Source organism: Eulemur rufifrons, chromosome 1 (genome assembly GCF_041146395.1).
Source record: "Eulemur rufifrons isolate Redbay chromosome 1, OSU_ERuf_1, whole genome shotgun sequence".
In the NCBI taxonomy this organism is placed as follows: domain Eukaryota; kingdom Metazoa; phylum Chordata; class Mammalia; order Primates; family Lemuridae; genus Eulemur; species Eulemur rufifrons.
Genome location: NC_090983.1, coordinates 50,051,698 through 50,070,121, shown reverse-complemented (window position 1 = coordinate 50,070,121; position 18,424 = coordinate 50,051,698). Strand labels below are relative to the sequence as shown.

The 18,424-nt window shown below is 42.2% G+C and overlaps 1 protein-coding gene across 1 annotated transcript in view; it reads right to left on the bottom strand.

Annotated features, from left to right (window-relative positions):
* The window catches only part of PDE11A (phosphodiesterase 11A), a 335,245-nt gene that overhangs the window by 65,469 nt on the left and 251,352 nt on the right, over nt 1-18,424 (bottom strand). The window contains exons 13-14 of the mRNA XM_069470433.1: nt 13,128-13,237; nt 3,628-3,718 (exon numbers count right to left, since the gene is read on the bottom strand). Coding sequence (XP_069326534.1) covers nt 3,628-3,718; nt 13,128-13,237 — 201 coding nt within the window. The remainder of the gene's footprint in view (nt 1-3,627; nt 3,719-13,127; nt 13,238-18,424) is intronic.

The window sequence follows — 18,424 nt, the reverse complement described above, 5'->3', positions numbered from 1 at the left end:
TGATAAAATCATTTTTTAAAAAGCTTAATGAAATTTCATACAAATACAAACAGATTGCCTGGCAAACAGAGCAAAGCGAGAAAGCACAATCATTTTCGAGAAGGTCTACTGAAGGATACTTTGTTATGTGTTTAGTCTAAAAGGGAAAAACTCTAAAAATGGGACTTCACCTGACTGCCTGTTTCCTATGGAGTGACTTAGTGGAGAAGTTGGTGAAACATTTGGGAATCTTTCTCACCCTAAAATAAATACTAATTTCCCTAGGTAGCAAAGGTTTAGGCTGGTATTTAGGAAATATTTGCTAGGGTAACATATGACTTCAAGGACGAGAAAAAACCATTAGACCAGTGGTTCTCAACTGGGGGTGATTTTGACAATGGAGACATTTAGCAATGTCTAGAGACATTTTTAAGTGTCACAACTGGGTAGGGGTGCTGCTACCATCCAGTAGTAGAGGCCAGGGATGCTGCTAAACATCCTATGATGCACAGGACACACCCCCTCCCGCCCCACACAAAGATTTACCTGGCCCAACACGACGACACAGCTGAAGTTGAAGAACCCTACATTGCACTATTAAGACACACTTTGATGAAGTACAAGGTGGATTAAATTCAGTACAGTGAATAATTACTGAATAGCTAGGATGCATAAGACATTATTCTTGGCACTGCAGGACTCTAAAGATGATTCTTGACCAAGAAAATTTGCAATTATACGTTTATCTCCACACCTTTGAAAAGCACCCTTGTTTTCAGCAAAATTTATTTTAGCTCCACTAGGCAGCTCCACATTTGTCTTTAGTAAAGTGAAAAATTCTTCCGCAAAGTGACCAATTCACTTAATTTGTTTTGAAAGTCAGGACTTTTCATTTGTCAAGTTTTCTTAGCATGAAATATGAACTCATTAGTGTGTGGCCCAGGAACTGGACCAGTTTTAAACCCAGTGCTGAGAGCCAGAAGATGGTGGAGAAGGAATGGGGAGGAATGACTGCCTGAGAATAAACTATTCTCCAACAAGAGGTAAATTAATTCTTTCAGGGAACCAGGATATCAATTAGTAAATTATCTCTTACCAGGCACCAGATGATAATCTGCTATCCTGAGTTAATTTATCTCATTGGGTGAACCTGCCACTCCTTAAAGACGAAAGTATATTGGTTCCACCTGGGACCAGGTCCAATATTAATAATAATTTTCCAATGAACTCTTCCAGACCCTTAATTCAGCCATTAAGAGGAAGACAAATAACTAAAGGAATGCCGCACCGTAATTCTGCCCAGGTTTTTCTGCCTGAGCATTGCTCATGGTTCAATCACAGGCGGGTGTTCCGGGGCCTGGGAAAAAGTGGTCAGAAGCTATGGAAAAACAGTCTTCTGGATCCAGCCACACACCCAGCACCTCCCAGGCAAAGACATAGAGCCTTCAGGAGCAAGTTACAGTAAAAGTTAACACTGAGACAGGGAGAAAGCTGGTGTGAATTTGAGGATCCTGATTATTTTGTGAGAGTGTGCATGTTATTACAGTCATACATCATGTAATGCGGGGGATACTTTCTGAGAAATGTTTGGTGATCTCACCATTGTGCAAACATCACAGAGTGTACTTATGAAAACCCACACAGGACAGCCTACTGCACGCCTAGGCTATCTGGCACAGCCGATTGCTCCTAGGCTACAAACTTGCAAGTATGTTACTGTTCTGAATACTGTAGGCAATCGTAACACAATGGTAAGAATTTGCATATCTAAACACAGAAAAGGTACAATAAAAACATGGTATGATCATCTTAGGGGCCCACTCTCATATATGTGGTCCGTCTGTGACTGAAACATTATGTGGCACGTGACTGTACCCTTAAAGGACATGTAGTAACTAACACCATTTATAGCTAAAAGACTGACAAAGCTAGCTAGATGAGCTTTAATTTTTAAAAAAGTTAATTTGCAATCAGTGAATTGTTTATATGCAAACTGGCCTTCCACGGTGCTCCAAGGGTTTGGTCCCTGAAGTAGTTTAGAGTCTTCCTAAAACACCGCTTCTACTCTTTGTCTAGGGAGGCGGTGAGTGTGGTATCGACGGTAAGAAAAGTAGATGTGCAAGGAGAAACGTCTGGGGTAAACTTCCTCAAGCCACCTAACCTCCCAGCACATGTGCTCATTTGGAAATGGGACAGTAATGGCACCTGCACTGCTGCCTTTCTGACGGGCAGGACCGAGGGGGCCTGGGGCAGTGCCAGGCAGCGCCTGCACGTAGCAGGTGCTCAGCGCACTGTTCCCTCTTTACTGGTCTCTGGTCTTCACAGGGAAGCCCAGAGTGAAGGGCGGCCAATGCGTCTTGTTTGTATGAACACAAACTCTGAGTGAGTGGGGTTTGTTTCCCTGAGGAAACTTGACATCCTGTTTATAATCCATGTTATTACAAAGGTGGGGCTTTCCGGGGCAGAGGTGTAAAAGCATCACACTTACCAGTACAGAAAAGATAGTCTTAACCAAATTTCCTCTTATCCCCACTGAGAGCTGTGGAAGCACTCAGCTACAATATGGCTTTTGTAGGAAAATTCCAGAGCCACAGATGCCAGGATGCCGGCTTCTGTCAGTTACTGAAAGCCTAACCCTTGGTGTTTCATTCCCAATTGCAAATACATCACTCCCAGCGGGTTTGCCCTTCCCCAGCCTGCATTCGGGTTCCACAGTGTCGACTCCTTTATGGGGTCGGGGGCCGTCAGTGATATTGCAAAAGGCATGCCTTCTCAAGATGAGCTGGAGGAAAAAACCTCCATATTTAATGATGCTATTCCAGCGAAGCAGGGCCTTAATGATGATAATAATAATAATTAATGGCACAGCTAGAGAACTGACAAATAATGGGGAACAGATGATCCCTTCCTGGCCTCAAAAAAAAAAAAAAAAAAAAAAAGTCTGTACGCCTGCAGAAAATTAAACAGATCCTTTCCTGGCAATTTAAAACTCAGATGCCTCTGCCAGAGTTGGTTAGTGGTTTCTGTTTTTCTCTGTGGAGAGCTAAAAGTATAAAATTCCAACTACTTCTAACTCCTGCATTGCCACATGAAGCAAAATAAGGCATATGGCATTAGCCCTGGGTCTTAAGTTTAGTTGCAGTTCTCACTTTCAAACTGGTCCCACCAGCAATTTTAAGTTCTTTTATATTTTATAGGTTTCTCAATGGTGCTAATAAAGTGTAAGTTTCTCATCCTGTTTTTGCTTCTACCATCTTTTAAAATGACTTTGGGTTTCACAAAATGGGAATGTTGGGCCACTCAATACTTGAATCAAATCACTCCCTTAGTGGGCTTCTCTATCCCTTAAGGAAAGTAGGATTGTGCCCTGAGGATAAGCAGTCTATATCTGTCACCCTGTTAAGTGAATTTGAAAAACCTGCTAGCCAATAATGAAACCCAAATGAATCAGCTCAGGAAGAATCTGAACGAGGTCCTTGGTCAGGCATCTAAAAGAATCCCCAAAGTCAGCAAGTCCCAATAGTTAACTTAAAAATGGTTTTCCCACTTCTCTGTGTCTACCTGTGACACCATAAAGAAAGAGAGGTAGGAAACAAATAGTTGTTTCATTTCTATGTCAAGGGGAGAAATAGAACATCAGGTCTGTACCTCACTCTGAAGGATCATCACGGCGTGGTTAAAATGATGATGCTCCAAGGTAGCAGAGGTTCCATAGAGTTGGGCCAGGGCAGAGCCGCTCCTGAAAGAGGACAGAGGGGGAGTGAGCAGGGCCCTTCCCCTGTTGACCATTCCTCCACACCAGCTCTTTGGGTCAAAGTGCTTTTCCTCCTGTTGGCAAAGGACCACAAGTAGATGCATTCTCAGGTACCTGCTTTTGCAGTTCATTCATCGATTAAGTAAGCCTTTCAGGAAGTTTCTCTGTGTTAGGCTAGATGCTGTGGATCATAGACGATGAATAAAACACAGTCCCTGCCTCTAAGAAACTTACAGACTAGTAAGAGAGATGAGATGAGATAAGGCACATAAAAACAATACAAATACTAATAGAGAAGGAGTATAAGAATACTAGTAGAAGAGTGTCCCAGGTCCAACCAAAGTGCTGTGGATACTCTGAGAAAAAAAAGACATAATTGTTGGCCATGGGGATTAGGGTAGACTTCATGAACTAAACTTTGTATAACCTCTGAGTGTCCGGAACAACTGTCTTATATTATTAATACCAAATATATTTGACTTTGCATAGGAAAAGACTATGTCAATAGTCCAGAGTCCGTTTTATCTACTTTACATGTCAAGTTGACAACCTTCTAATGTAGTTTCCCAGTCCACAGTCTCACTGTGATATCTCAGTGTAGAACTCTGGAAAGTTCCCTGGATTTAGAGTCAAATTTCAGCTCTTGCTCCACTTAGTAGCTTTGGACAGTTACTTGGCCTCTTTAAGCCTCAGTTTCTTTGTCTCTAAGATTATATACTATCTACCTAACCTGTTATTTATGAGAACAATAAAATATTTTAAAGTGCTTATCACAATGCCTGGCATATAGTAGATTGCAATCTATATTAATTATTAATCAATAATTAAAACATGTATGGATATTTTCATTTTAAATTAATAAAATGTTTATTGATGCTTGAAGGGATTACTTCAAGTCATCTGTCAATTTCATATATGTAGAACAACCCATTCCTCAACAGTGTCGGGTCAGAAAAGTGTTCATGCAAAGTGGTCATATATATTCATTTCCAAATCTTTTTTAGGAGTAGGAGTTAGAGCATATTAAGAATCAAGAGAGATCCTAGAGAATCCCAAGGTTTAAAGGGAAGTCATAGGACTTGGGCTGAGGATCCATCCAGATCCTTGTGTGCTTTAGACATTGAAAGGGCAATTTGGCCTCAGCTTGGAGATGCTGGTGGTTGACAGCCCACAGTCTGCCCCGCTGTTGAGAAGAGTAAAGACTGGATCTAAGTGCAACGTGAAGGATTTCGGTTACAAGCTGCCCCCGTCTCCAGTGTGAGGCAGCCCAAGATCACGGTCAGTTTGCAGGTACAGGGGATCTGCAATCCTTGGAAAGGCTCAGAGATGACCACATGTTGGGAGAAACAGCAGGGTTAGGTTCAGTAGGAATTAGTATGAAGAGCCTCAGTAAGGAGGGTGTTAGATTTTAATCAGGCACGTGCTATTTCTTTAAATCCTGCTGCCTTAATCTCTATCATTTAATAAGTGAAAATTTGTCAGGCTAATCTTAGTCATCAGTGGTAAATTAATATTTAATGTTAGTTACTATTTGTCTTACGTAGAGTTCATTTCTATGAAGATACATGTTTCAAAATGCACACTATATGCCTCTGTCTTGGCTGTTGAAATTCTAGGACACTTTACGAGCACATCACATCTGAGTGCCTGGCATGGAGTAGGTGCTTAAAAAATATTAGTTGCTTGTCTAATAAGCTTACAGTAGTATGTCTAGAGACTATAGTTCAAATTGGGAGGTTAACAATAAGTGTTTTGGCATATTTTATAACACTAATGTTATTAATAGTAATATTTAGTTACCATTTGTAAGTGCCTATCATGCACTAGACAACGTATTAACAACTTAATATTTCATTTTAGTCCTGACAAAAACCATGAAAAAGGTATTATTTTCTCATTTTACACATGACGAAACCAAGGCTCAGAGAAGTTAGGTAACTTTTCCAAGGTCACACAGCTAGCTAGCGTCAGTCCTAGATTTGAATCCAAGTTTTTAAGTTTCTTATTGCTCAATGAGAATGATAATTATAACATACATTTCTGATACTTGATTCTCCATTTTTACCAAGCTGGTTGTCATCAATGAAAGATTTCAAAATTTAATTCAGAATTCTACTAGTATAATTGTTAACCATAGGCTCAGATTCCTGCGATTTGTTTCTATGAACCAGCCATGTTCAGATGCACCTCGCTTACTAGTGTGAACCTTGATGACAGACTCGTTGATGTAAGGTAGGGTCCAAATGCAAAATGTTCTCTCTTCCTTTATTCACATTGCTTTAACAGTCCCCACAAAAGTTAAATCAGCTAGATGATCACAAGTCATTTCATATTTTCTTTGTTCAGGGTGAATAAGGAGATGTTTCCTCCTTTAACCAGGGGATACCTTATAACAAGTACTCCGATGCTTCCTGTGCTGCACTGCCCCGCCCCCCCAAGTCCATGTGGCTTCTGACCTGCTGTGTTTTAGCTCCTGGTATCTGTGCAAAGGCAGCCATGTGACTGCCCGTGGTCTGAGCATCTTCCTGATCAGATTCCCTGTCTGTTCCCTTCTGTAATTCCATCTTGCTCTCCACCTCCCCTCACACAATACTGATTCAATCACAGAAAATATGTAGATGTTGCAACTGACCCAGACCAATGCTATGAAAGTGCAGGAAGACATTGTGATTCACTCATTCATTCATCTATCACTCATTCAACCAACAAGCATTGATGACTATTATTATGCCAGGCCCTGGGCATGTGGAGTACAAAGATAAATGACATGATCTCACATTCAGGAAGCCCACAGTCCCCTATAATTGTGTCAGGGATTTTCTCTGATCAGTCTGGCACTAATGCTCACTTTTCTGCAAGCAAGGTACCATCTTAGCATTCAGAGAATGGATCATGGTATTAAGTCTGAGGTTTTTAGAATAAAATCATCGAAGCCAAAATACTTATATTTCCATATGTGTCCCTTATTAACACTATAGATTCGTTGCCACTGAGATTTCCTAGACTGCCAAACCTCTCAGTGCCTTTTCTCTCAGGCTTGGGCTCACAGAGAATGCTGTCCATGACTGTCATTGCACACTGAACTTCCTAGGACCACCATGAGACAAGTCCACAGTCAGAAAACTTGATATAAGTGGCAAAACTAAAACACACGTGTTAGAATAAGCTTTACCAAAAAGCATTTTACAGAATACTAGTTCTTTAGGGTGTTAAATGGTATTAGGGCAGAAATAAAAAGGATTCCACAGTCAAATAAGTTTGGGAAGTGTTAGCTTTAAAAAGCTAAGCTGTTTCTCTATTGTTAGACTCCCCAGAGGTGTCAATATGTGAAAACACACATTGTGATTCCACAGAAGGGAACATAATATGTAGTGTTATCCAGTCTTAATTAAAACCATTTTTTAAAAAGGCCATGTTTTCCACATAATATATATTGTATAAAGATATACTTCCACTTTTTCATGTAAAATATGAAAAAAGATCCCCAAATCAATTATATATGGAAAAAAACTGACTTTAATACCATGCCTCATTTTAATTGTCTAGGGTAAGTATATCCATCATATAAGTAGTTGTGAAAATATGATTACATATATATAGGGTGTGTGAAGGGGGGGAGAGAGGGAAAGAGGAAGGAAATCCAAATCCATAAGCACAAGTACATTTACATATGTGAATATTCATAATGTGCATTATGGATTAGGTCATCCTTACATACTAAAGTTTTTCATTTGAGACAAGCAGCACAATGAGGAGAAACTTATCAAAAAGAAAAGTCAAAAATGAAAATTCCCTCCAGGCATTCAGCACTTTGCACAGGCACCAAAAATAAGTGTGCTAATGGAAATGTACCTTTGTAATGTCCCTGGATGATGCATATTCTTTGAAAAAGAGACTGAACGGCAGTGTGCAGCCATGACTTAGCGGAAAGTTTAAAAAGGAAAACTATGAAAAGTAATTAGGAAATTGAGAATTGTTGGGAGGTGGTGAGGAGTGGGATTAGGCTGTCATGGCAGATTAATGTGCCCCAGTATTTCACTTCTGGGACCTGGCCGAAAGCGACAAGATGGGTTTTCATTCCCAAGAAATGAGCATAAGAGATTATGCTAGAAATGAATAGAAGAAGTCTCCTAGGAGAATATACTACAAAGCTGCTCGGTACTGATATTTAATCATCAGGAGCAGCTGTAATAGAGAGGAGGATGGGTGGGGAACGCTGTCCCCAGAGAAAACTGGGAGAGGTGTGAACAGAGCCATTTCACAGCACTGTGGCATTGCTGCCCTCTCTACCTATTGATCATTCATTGCACGCACTCCAATAGTTAAAAATTAAGAACAAAATATGAAAATGCAAAGGTTCGCTTATCAGAAAGGCTAAGAGAATAAATCAAATTGTGCTCTAACTAAAGTCACACTTTTTATTGTAGAGGCATTTTGCATTTTATATAGTAATTTGTCCCTTGCTAAATGTCTCCTGTTTTTTTATAGCCTTATATATGAAAAAAAGGTAGCATATGCTTTGCCACATAATAATTGGTGTATTTAAATCCCATTTTCAAATCGCTTGAAAGGCTGGAATTAGACTGTGAACACTTTAAGAGAAGGGACTGTTTGCTATACTTCATTTCTCCAACAATGCCTAGCACAGTGTCTTGAACATAGAAAGCACTCAATTGTTGGGAAATAAAGAGGGAGAAAAGAATACAGGTTTCTTCCAAGGGATTTCCTAAACAATGGCACACTCACTGAATAAATTTCATTCTAATCAATAAAAAGGTAGTTCTTTTACCATGATGTAAAAAGTCTTTTTCGGCATTCATTCTCAGAGGAAATTTTCATTGAGGGTGGGTAGTCCTAAGTTTAAATGACTCTATTAGGTAAGTGCAGGGCTGACAGATATCCCATGAACTAGGAAATTGTGTACAAAGTTAATAGTCCTGAGAAAACACATCACATCATCTTGGAATAGGTAGATTTGATCATGTGACATGAGGATGCAAAAAATAATTGAAATCTAGGATCAGTGACTCAAAACCTACCTAATATATGTGAAAGCTGTTCAGTTTTATATAAGCAACCTGAGATTTGGGGACCTCAGTTTCCATCTTTGTAAAATTAAGGCATTAGAAAATATGACCACTAAGGTTTAGTTCAGTTTTATAATTTTTATGGCTCCATGTCTTAAATTGCTAGGTGTGAAAATCTAGTTTTCCAGAGCTCACATATCTGGCAAGTCAGCCAGTGAACTGGAAGCTCAAAGGCCCACAATATTAATCGATGTCACAAAGTCATGGAAGAGAGTAACAGTGGTTAAAGAATGGCCTTTGGAATCAGACGACTCACGTCCAGACTCCATTCTACCATATGGATGAATCCGGGCAAGTTTCTTACCTTCCTGAGGTTCAATTCCTCCTGTAAAATAGAGTCAAAAATATCTACCCTACAGAGATGGTGGTGAAGGCTGGAGACATAGTAAAAAACAAATAAATTGTAGTTCTTCTCATTGTCTCAGGGACTGTTAATTACAAAGAAGAGAGATGAAATACAACCAGCTTCACTAGGAAGAAGGTTGATTAAATGATACCAGGAACTCTGAGGAAGCCCAATTATCAAAAGTATGGCTTGATTCCTATAAATAAATCTCCTCCAGAGATGAGGAGAGCCAGAGATCAAATCTGCTTTTACTCTTTCTCTAGAGTTACAGTCTCTCCTTTCTCTTCTCTCTGAATATCAGCTTCATTCTTCTCTCCTCTCTATAGACTGGCTTTCTTGTTTCTTTCATCCACTTGGAATGTGGCTATCATAGCTTTCCCAAAATGGCAGCCTCAGCTCCCTGCAGCTTTGATCCTGCAGCTGACTCAATAGCATGGCACTCCAACTCCAAATTCCTTAGAGACAAAATCTGATTGGCCCAGCTTTGATTGGGTGTGTATTCTTGGTCCAAACAGCTGAGGGATCAACTAGCAAGAAGAGCTGATTCTTTCAGCATGATGCGCTGGCTCTCTCTCTGGGGAGGGGCCATTGGTACACGCATGCAGGTATTGTGCACTTCACTCTTAAAGGAACCCACAAGGTGCTCACTCTTGTTTTATAGACACAATTCTGACACATTTATCTCTTCTTTATGGAAGAGTTGTGGCGGGCTGGAGAGAGGGTGCTAGAGGGAGATACACTGACAATGATACCATTGGCCTGAGGGAGAAAGGAATCCTAAAACAAACAATGAAATGCAGACACAAGAACTCAAAATAAGGAAATGTCAGACATGGAATGAAAGCATACGCTTTAGTGGTACAGCATCAAACCTGTGTGTATAAAAACTACGTTTTATAATAATCTACAACAGGTTACACCTGTTAGAGAAATCAGGAAACCTTAGGGAAAAGCCATATTATAATCAAATAGTTAAAATCTCATCTATTCATGCAGTCACCATTCATTCCTTCATTCAGCAAATATTTATTGGTTATTATGCTCCTGGCGCTGTTTGCCCACCATTGCAGGTACCAAAGAAGGGAGACACCCCTGCAAGTCAGCAAGGAAGGCAGAGGGTGAAGCACACTGTGGAAAGGGCACGGCCAGGGCATCTTGTGGGCATAGAAAATTGACCAGGGGAGAGTGTGTTAGGGATAGAGCCCTGGTGGGGATGCTTTCAGAGGAGTCTGGGGAAGGAAGGAGAGGAAAGGTGTTCCCACAGGGGAGGCAGCGTCCTGGGCAGCAGGGACATGTGAACCAGCAGGACCCCACTCTGTGCATCCTGTGGTCCCCTGTGCCTGGAGGAGGTGGGGTGGGGCGAGCGGGTGCCTCACCAGAGACATGGGCAGGGGCCTGAATGAAAAGGGCCTTAGGCGGCTAAACTAAGGAATTTGAATCTTATTCTGAAAGTTGCAGGAGGTGTGGATGGCTTCTGCGAAGGGAATGACCTGGTCAGCTTTGTGAATTAGAGAGATTATTCTGGGGCACCAAGCCGACGGGAGGAGGAGAGTTGGGCTGTTTGCGGTGGCAATCCGGGAGAGACGCGAAAGAGCAGGGAGCGCATGCAAGAGTGGGGAGGAGGGCAGATTCCCGGTGGTGCCACGCACTGGGTTGGAGGGTGAGAGAGAGAGGGACGTGCGTGAAGGGAAAGATTGAGATTGAGGCGACCGTGGGACTTGGAATAGGAGGGGCATGAGTGCCTGGAGATAAGCTGAGAATAGGGCTCAGAGAAATGGGGGTGGGGGGTGGGGGGGTTGGTCATCAGCAGGTGGGTGGAGGCCCCGCATGGAGGACCATGAAGAGCAGGAGAGGATGGGGAGACGACATCACCAGGGCATGCGGGGCAGGGAAGAGAAGCCTGAAGCAAACTGAGAAGAAAGGCTTTCTTCTCAGGTAGGGGAAAGTCCTTTGTCTGTGAAACGAAGGAAGAAAGAGTTCCAGGAAGGAGGGAGTGAAAAAAATATGTCTCTTGGCAAGAAGGATCAAGAAAGGACATAAAAGAGTCCAAAAGCGTTGGGAAAAGTTGGAGACATTACTGAGGACGGCCTCTCCGGGGAGTTGGAACTGAAAGCTGTGTGGGAGGGCAGGGCTGGGGAGGTGAGGACAGTGAACCCGACAGCTTTCCAGAAGCTTGACTGCGAGGGAAAGGAGAGAAATAGCACCAAAGCTACAGAGAGAAGTGGGGATTAGGGCAGGTTTTGTCTTGTTTTGTTTCAGGATGAGGGAGAAGTGTTTATATTAACAGGACGCAGAGAGCCAGCAGAAAGAGGGCAGCAGATACAGGGGAGAGGGGAAGATTGATGGCGCCAGGTCCCGGAGGAGAAGCAAGGAGTGGCCCCACAGAGGTGGAGGGACAGCCTCAGACAAGGGAAGGACAGTCCTTTCACTGAGATAGGAGGGAAGGAGGGAAGGATGGGGACGGGGAGATAAGTTGGTAGGTGGCAGGGGAGGAAATTGAGAGACTCCTCGATTGATGGCCTCAATTTTCTCGGTGAAGTAGGAGGCAAGGTGATCTGCCGAGTGACGCGGGGGAGGTAGCGGAGCGGGAGGTGGCTTTGGAGGAGAGAAGTTTGGCATATGAAACTGCTGAGAGCAACAGGGGGGTGGAGCTGGCTAGGGACACAGAGGATTGGTGGGGACCACTGGGTGTCCTGCTGAGCTGGGAGAATATATTAATATAGGTGGTATGTCTCAAACTCTCACCGCTGTGACATTTTCTCCCAAAGCCTTTACAAGTCTAGGCAGACTAGCAAGAAACTGAATTGTTAGACTGTATCAGGACTGAGTATTTGCAGAGTGGGTGTCACAGAAACTTAAAAGGGTCAAAAAATTATGGGATATTGAGAAGAGAGGGTTGAGGTGATGGGTTATAGGACACAGGATGGAAGAGAAGGACACAAAATCAAAATTCATCTGCTCGATCAGGAGCAAATGCAGGGGCCCAGGACTCCAAGGCCTCAGTGAGTAGGTCTGTGGGGAACAAAACGAGCCGTGAGCTGAAAGGAACCTGTTGCCACAGAGGAGGCTGTTGAAGCTTCAGATACCAGAGGTCAACTTGTTCTGGGGGCTTTGCGATCAGTCATCAGAAAGGACCTTTTTGTCAAAGCCTCCCCTAACCTCTCCAGCCCCAAACTTTTCTCTCTAGCCTCTGAACTCCTGTATCATTTTGTTTGTAGAAAGATGGTGAAAAGAACATTAAAATTGGACTCTCACAGAAGAGTCAGGAGACCTGGGTTTTGATCCGTAAGTTGCATGGCCTTGGCCACAGAATGAGCCACCAAGCAATAGCTATCTTGACCAGTACAACTTGCTTAGGGACAGATTATTCTATCCACGCACATTGTGTGCATGGCAACTAGTTGCCTACACATCGCTGTATTAATGTGATTCTTTTGTTTGTTTTCCACTTTCTATGGGAGCAGGGATGAGCAAAGACTATACTCCTCATATGTGACCTTTCTTCACTGCAGTTTATACACTACCCACCATCAAAAGAATCCTGGAACAGATTCTATTGGAGAGGAAAAGAGCTATTTTGCTTCATAAAATTTCCTAAGATTGCTTGTATTTTAGAGTCTCAAATCAGATTTTGAGAGTAGCAGGTCCAAGAAGCTTATCATGCCATAAAAGCAAATATTCTGGGAGGAAAAATGTAGGCCCTTTAAGATCTGAGCTTTGTTATCTGAGTGAGGTCAGCAGAGACAGACCAAATCAACAAGCATGACATGAAGGGCAAATTTGCAATTAAAAGAAGAATAGGGAATTATAAAGATGGATGGGCCCGGTGACATGCACGCCCAAGCCTGCGTGGCCTTGGCCCTGGATGCCAGAAATTAATGCTTTACTCTTTAGCATTCGTCACCTTTGGCTCTGAGCAGAAAGGCAAATGCATTAAAATAACAACAATTAGAACACTTACTTAGCTTGGAAGGCATTGTTGGTTCCCCTGTGGTCGAGGTCATGACACAGGCATCCCACAATCACCGCTAAAATTTCCACCTCGGTCAGAATCTCTTGAAACCCAGCGGTCTGGGAAGAAGGAGAAAATGGCAACAGTCACTGCTGGGGGCACGGAGGATGGATAAGGTTAGTGTGCTGAGCAACAATCAGCCCTGTTTTCATATCCACATCATTTAAGGAGATGATTAACTGCCACCCCCTCAGACGACAGTAAGTTGGGTGGTCAGTTGCACAGCCTAAGGTCCCCACAGTGATGAATTAGCTTGCTGTCACAGCAGCCCACGCTGCCACACTGGGACAAAGTTCAGACTATTTTGTTCTGTTTTTAGAGAGGAGGCTGTACTATCCAGATATAGTGACAGTTTGGCAAAGGCCCAGAGCAAGATGTGTTTTGTTATTCCACATTTTAATGATGAGCGTGGGGTTTGGTGGTCGGGGCACAGAAGGCAGCTGTGAATTTCCAACTGAGCGTGACATCCACTGGATGCCACTCAGATGAGAGCAGGCGAAAGGAAATAAAATCCTTTTTTTTCACCCAAAGGAGCAACTCCATTGTACCAGATTGTTACACGATGACATTCTAGAAGTTATCTTGTAAATACCTTGATTCATGTTAGGTTAGTGGACAGATTAAATTCACACAGTTAAGAAGGCAGGCAGTACATGCCTTGGGAACTAGAATTTGGCCGAGGATTAGGCAACCCACATTGAGGATCAAGTGGAGTAACCATGACTTGGAATTCTTTTTTTCTTACCCTGTGTTAGCTTGCTTGTGAAATGCAGAGCTGTGATGTGATTTCTTTTGGAAGCAGTTTGATATAATTCTGTAACCAAGAGCAGCCCTGCTTCTTTGGTTCCTGCTGGCCCTTTCATTAGTTTAGAAGAGCAAGTGTACCTCGGGGACAGCTGGTCTATGCATTTTCTTGATCCAATGCCTTTGTGTCTCTCCCCCTTTTACTTTGTAAGTCTCCTATTTCATTACTTATTAAAATCTTTATCAGAGGGTAGGAGTAGGGGAGAGTTAGGGTTCAAATTGCCTCACTTTTCATGTGTGTTTCCCCCTCCCCCCGAATCTAGATCACTGGCTAATACCTGTAAGGCACTTCTCTTAGAGCAGTGAAAACTTTGTTTTTTAATTAGTTGTGTTTTTTTGTTTGCAGAAATAATTGAATAATAGGTTCTTGTGTTGACACTTTGATTTTAAAAAATTGACTTGGATCCACTGCTGCATTACAAACACATAGAACTTCATTTGCATAGCAAATGAAAATGTGAATAAATTGTAAGTATGAAATAGTTCATGTCAAAGCTTGTGTGTGCCCTTCATTTTAAGATTTGCAATTGGCTGTTGGTTTTTCTAAGTTAATTTTATTTTACTTAAAGTATTACCTGTAATAGTTAAAAAGAAATTCAAATTATACAAAGAGATTTAGAAGCAAAAAACCAGTAGTCCCTCATCCTTCCCCTTTCCTGATTCCCAAAGGCAACCATTTCCTATTTTCTTTTTTACCTAAATTGGTAGGTTTCCCCCACAATTCTATGCAGCACGCACATGCTAGCACTTGGTTATTCACCAGGTACTCTGATCATCCTCCCTATGTACCAATACATCGTCCTAAGAGCTTTACAGCTGTTGAGTTGAATTCTCATAGTGGTCCTCCTAAGTAGGAACTGTTATTATCCCCAGTTACAGATGAGAAAACTGAGAGGCTAAGTCACATGACGAAGGGCTCACAGCTAGTAGGAGGCAGAGAGGGGCAAACTCCCAGCATACTTTGGCCAGAATCTGCCCTAAACACCGATGATAACTAGTGGCAGGTGAGAGTTTGTGTTCACCTACACTCTCCGCTCACGCTCCCAGTGTGATCCATGGACAGAGCTTTCCTGATACCACCCTCTAAATACTATTCACTGCTGAGCCAACTAGTATGCAGTGATTGTTTCCGTTCTTAGGTACAGTTTTCCATTTCTTGGAGTTAGGATTTCTTTGAAACATCCAAGTCTTCTCACACTCCACACAACTCTGTAAAATGTCTCTCAAAACAATGTTGAAGAGGGTCCAAACTCTCTTCACAGCTTGTTTGTAGATCCTTGTGTCCTGGGGACCCCCTCCTCTAGCCTGATTCTGCTCGTTGGTCCGGATTCTCTGTCTGTGCCGGTTGTGCCTCCCCCCTGTGCCTCCCTCACAGTCACTCAGGGTGTTCCTCTCTCCTCTCCCAGGGTTGATCTTTGATCTCCTGCACCCCAGGCCTTGGTGTTCATTTTTTAACACTGGGGGAGTTCATTGTTTTTGAGGCTTTGCATGACTGAAAAAAAATCTTTTTTTGCGGGGGGGGGGGGGGGGTGCATTGAATGGCATGAAAAGAAAATCTTATCCTATTCTCATACCCAATTGTTAGCTTGCGTCACAATTCTAGTTTGAAATATTTTCACTCAGAATTTTGAAGGATTGTTCTATTGTGTTCTAGCTTCCAAAGTTGCTTTTGAGAAGAATTTATCATTCTTATTCCTAATACTTTGAATGTTACTTGATTTGCTTTCTTTTAGAATCTCCTCTGTATCCCTGGTGTTTAGCAATTTCACAAAGATATGCTTTGGTTTGGAATTTGTTTTTTGTTTTTCTCATTCAATTTGCACGGTAAGCCTAATCTGGAGGTTCAACTTTTTCAGTACAACGTTCTTTTAATTTTTTTTTTTATAATTTTCTATTCAGTATTTTTTCTGTCCTGTTTGAATGGAACTCCAATTGGTTGGATACTGTACTTTTTGTATTGATTTTCTCATCTCTTTTTTCCCATTTCTCATATAGACTTTTCCTCTTACTTTCTGGGAGTAAGAACTATTTTGTTTTATAAGAATTTCCTTGTTTGCTACTCCTTTTCTAATAGCATGCTATTCTTCTGCCATGGATGCATTATCTTTTTGAAGAATTCTTATCTTTCTGAAGATGCTAATTATAATTCTTCTGAAATTTTCCTCTGTTCCTTGAATTGTCTGTTTCCTCTGAACTTCTTTTCTCTGTGTTCTGTGGTTTTCCTCAAGTGTCTGATAATCTTTGGTAGCCTATTCATATCTGAGAGTAAAGCATTACAAAGCTACCACGCACCAGTGCATGTGGGTGGTGCCTGCAGATTGCAGGGCCTTGCCCGGGTGATTGGGTGGCCAGCCGGTCTTCTGCTGGGGATCCCCAAATGTAAGGATCTAAACTGACTTTCCCTGGACCTTCCAATCTTTGCATGGGAGTGCTGTTTACACATGTGTTTCCATTCTGAAAAAAGAGAACTGTAGCTTCCCAACTGTGAGGAGGTAGGCTTTCACTTCATCCTCCTATTTTCAGAGTTCACCCCACCCTAACTTCACTTTTGCTGGTTTCCCCAAGTCTGTGGTTAAGTTTCCCCAGCAAGTAACTCTGGTTACTGCAGAGGTGGGCTAAGAATAGCCCTCTGACTACAGGGAGAGGGCATGGAGACTTGGGCACCCACTGTTTTAATCGCTCCCTCATTCCACCTCACCCCTTATTGGTGAGGCCTCTAGTTCCTGAGCCTTGGTAAGTTCTGGGGGGCATTGTTTCCCATGTGTACTCCTCCCCCACCTCCTACCCCTGACAGCACTTGGGTTGGACCTTGCTCTTCTCTCCTAAGTTATGAACCATCCTCCCACACTTTTCTGCCTCCGTATGTTATGGGTCCACGAAAGGTGGAATTGTGCACATTTCTTGTTCTCCTTGTTATTTTGGGGTGATTTTTGAAAGGAGAAGAGGGTATAAATGTCTTTTTCTGTCATCTCTAGTATTTTAAAAGTGTTAAGTCAGCTTAGTTGGGCTTGATCTTGCTAATACTAAGTAAATCTTGAAAGTCTATCAAGTATGAAATAATTATCTGTGATACTGTGGAAATAAGTCTTGTAAACAACAATGGCACTGAGCTGAAATTTAGAGAGATTTTGCCCATGAAAAGGCTATTGACTAGAACTGGCTGATGAATCAGAACAGTGAGAATAGGGATAACGTTAAAAGAAGGTAATTTGATAAGAAATTTAATTATTAATAGAAGTTAAAACCAAATACCATCTAATAGATTCAAGATCAAAATCCCAAATCATTTGTAAGCCCTTAGTTATCACCCATTATATAATCGGATGGAACAGATTTTGCTTATACTTTTTACATAGCCGCCTTTCTCCCACCCCTGGAAGTTCAGCATCTGCCTCTTAAATTATTTGCTTCACGGATACTTTTGAGAATTTGATGGAAGCCATGGACTCTCTTCCTTGAATTTTTTCATAATATGATATTTAAAGACCACAGAGCCCAACTCTGGAGCCTCAGAGGAAAGAATCCCTGAAGCACAGCAGACATGCACAGTCGCACACAACATATTTACCTCCCTCGACTGTGATACCTGCGTTACTGAAGCAGCACCTATCTCTTGACTGTGATTTAAAGCTGCCCGGTAAATGGTTTCTGAAAGTCATCAGGCCTGAAAAATGCCCACCTGCCACTAAGTGTCCTTTTGCCCCTCCCCCACCCTCATCCATCTTCCTTCGGGTGGGAGCCATTCAGACCCACACTTACCCACGTCGAGCAGAAAGAGCCAACCACCTGCTGAAGACAATATACTCTCAGGAGCAAACAGAGAAGCAGCAGAAAGTATATTTGAATGCATTTCTCCCATTTTTGACTACAGTTTCTTCTTTTATTTTGAAATAAAATTATGTCTTTTCTGCCCTTGACCTAATAGTCACAGGTTTTATTGACCTTTATGTTACTATATCTTGTCAGCTGCATTCTCTCATGGTTTATATCAGAACTGTAAGCAGTGGCTGCAATATATCTAAGCAAAGAGACAGCCAAGGCATGTAGACCTATTTCACACCTCGCTCTCTCCAGAGAAGCCATGTGACGGCCTCGGAGCAGGCCTGCAGTGACAGTCCTCGCTGAGCTGAGATGTATGCTGGGGGAAGGCCCCCCCCACAGCTACGGCAGCATGTAAGAACTAGAACTCCAAACGACCCAAACCAGTAACACTGATTCTCAGGGGCCCCGTGACTACCCAGTAATTTCTGTCATTAGCCAATATAAAATTTAAACCAGCCAGAATGTACTCTCCCTTTAAAGCTGATCCTGTATGATGTTACTAATTAATGATTGGAGGAATATCACAGCCAGAGAAAAATGACTTGCTTTGTGGCTCTGTTGAATCCAAAAAGGTGTAAAATCAACAGCTGTAATATCAACATTAGATGGTGCTATAGAGG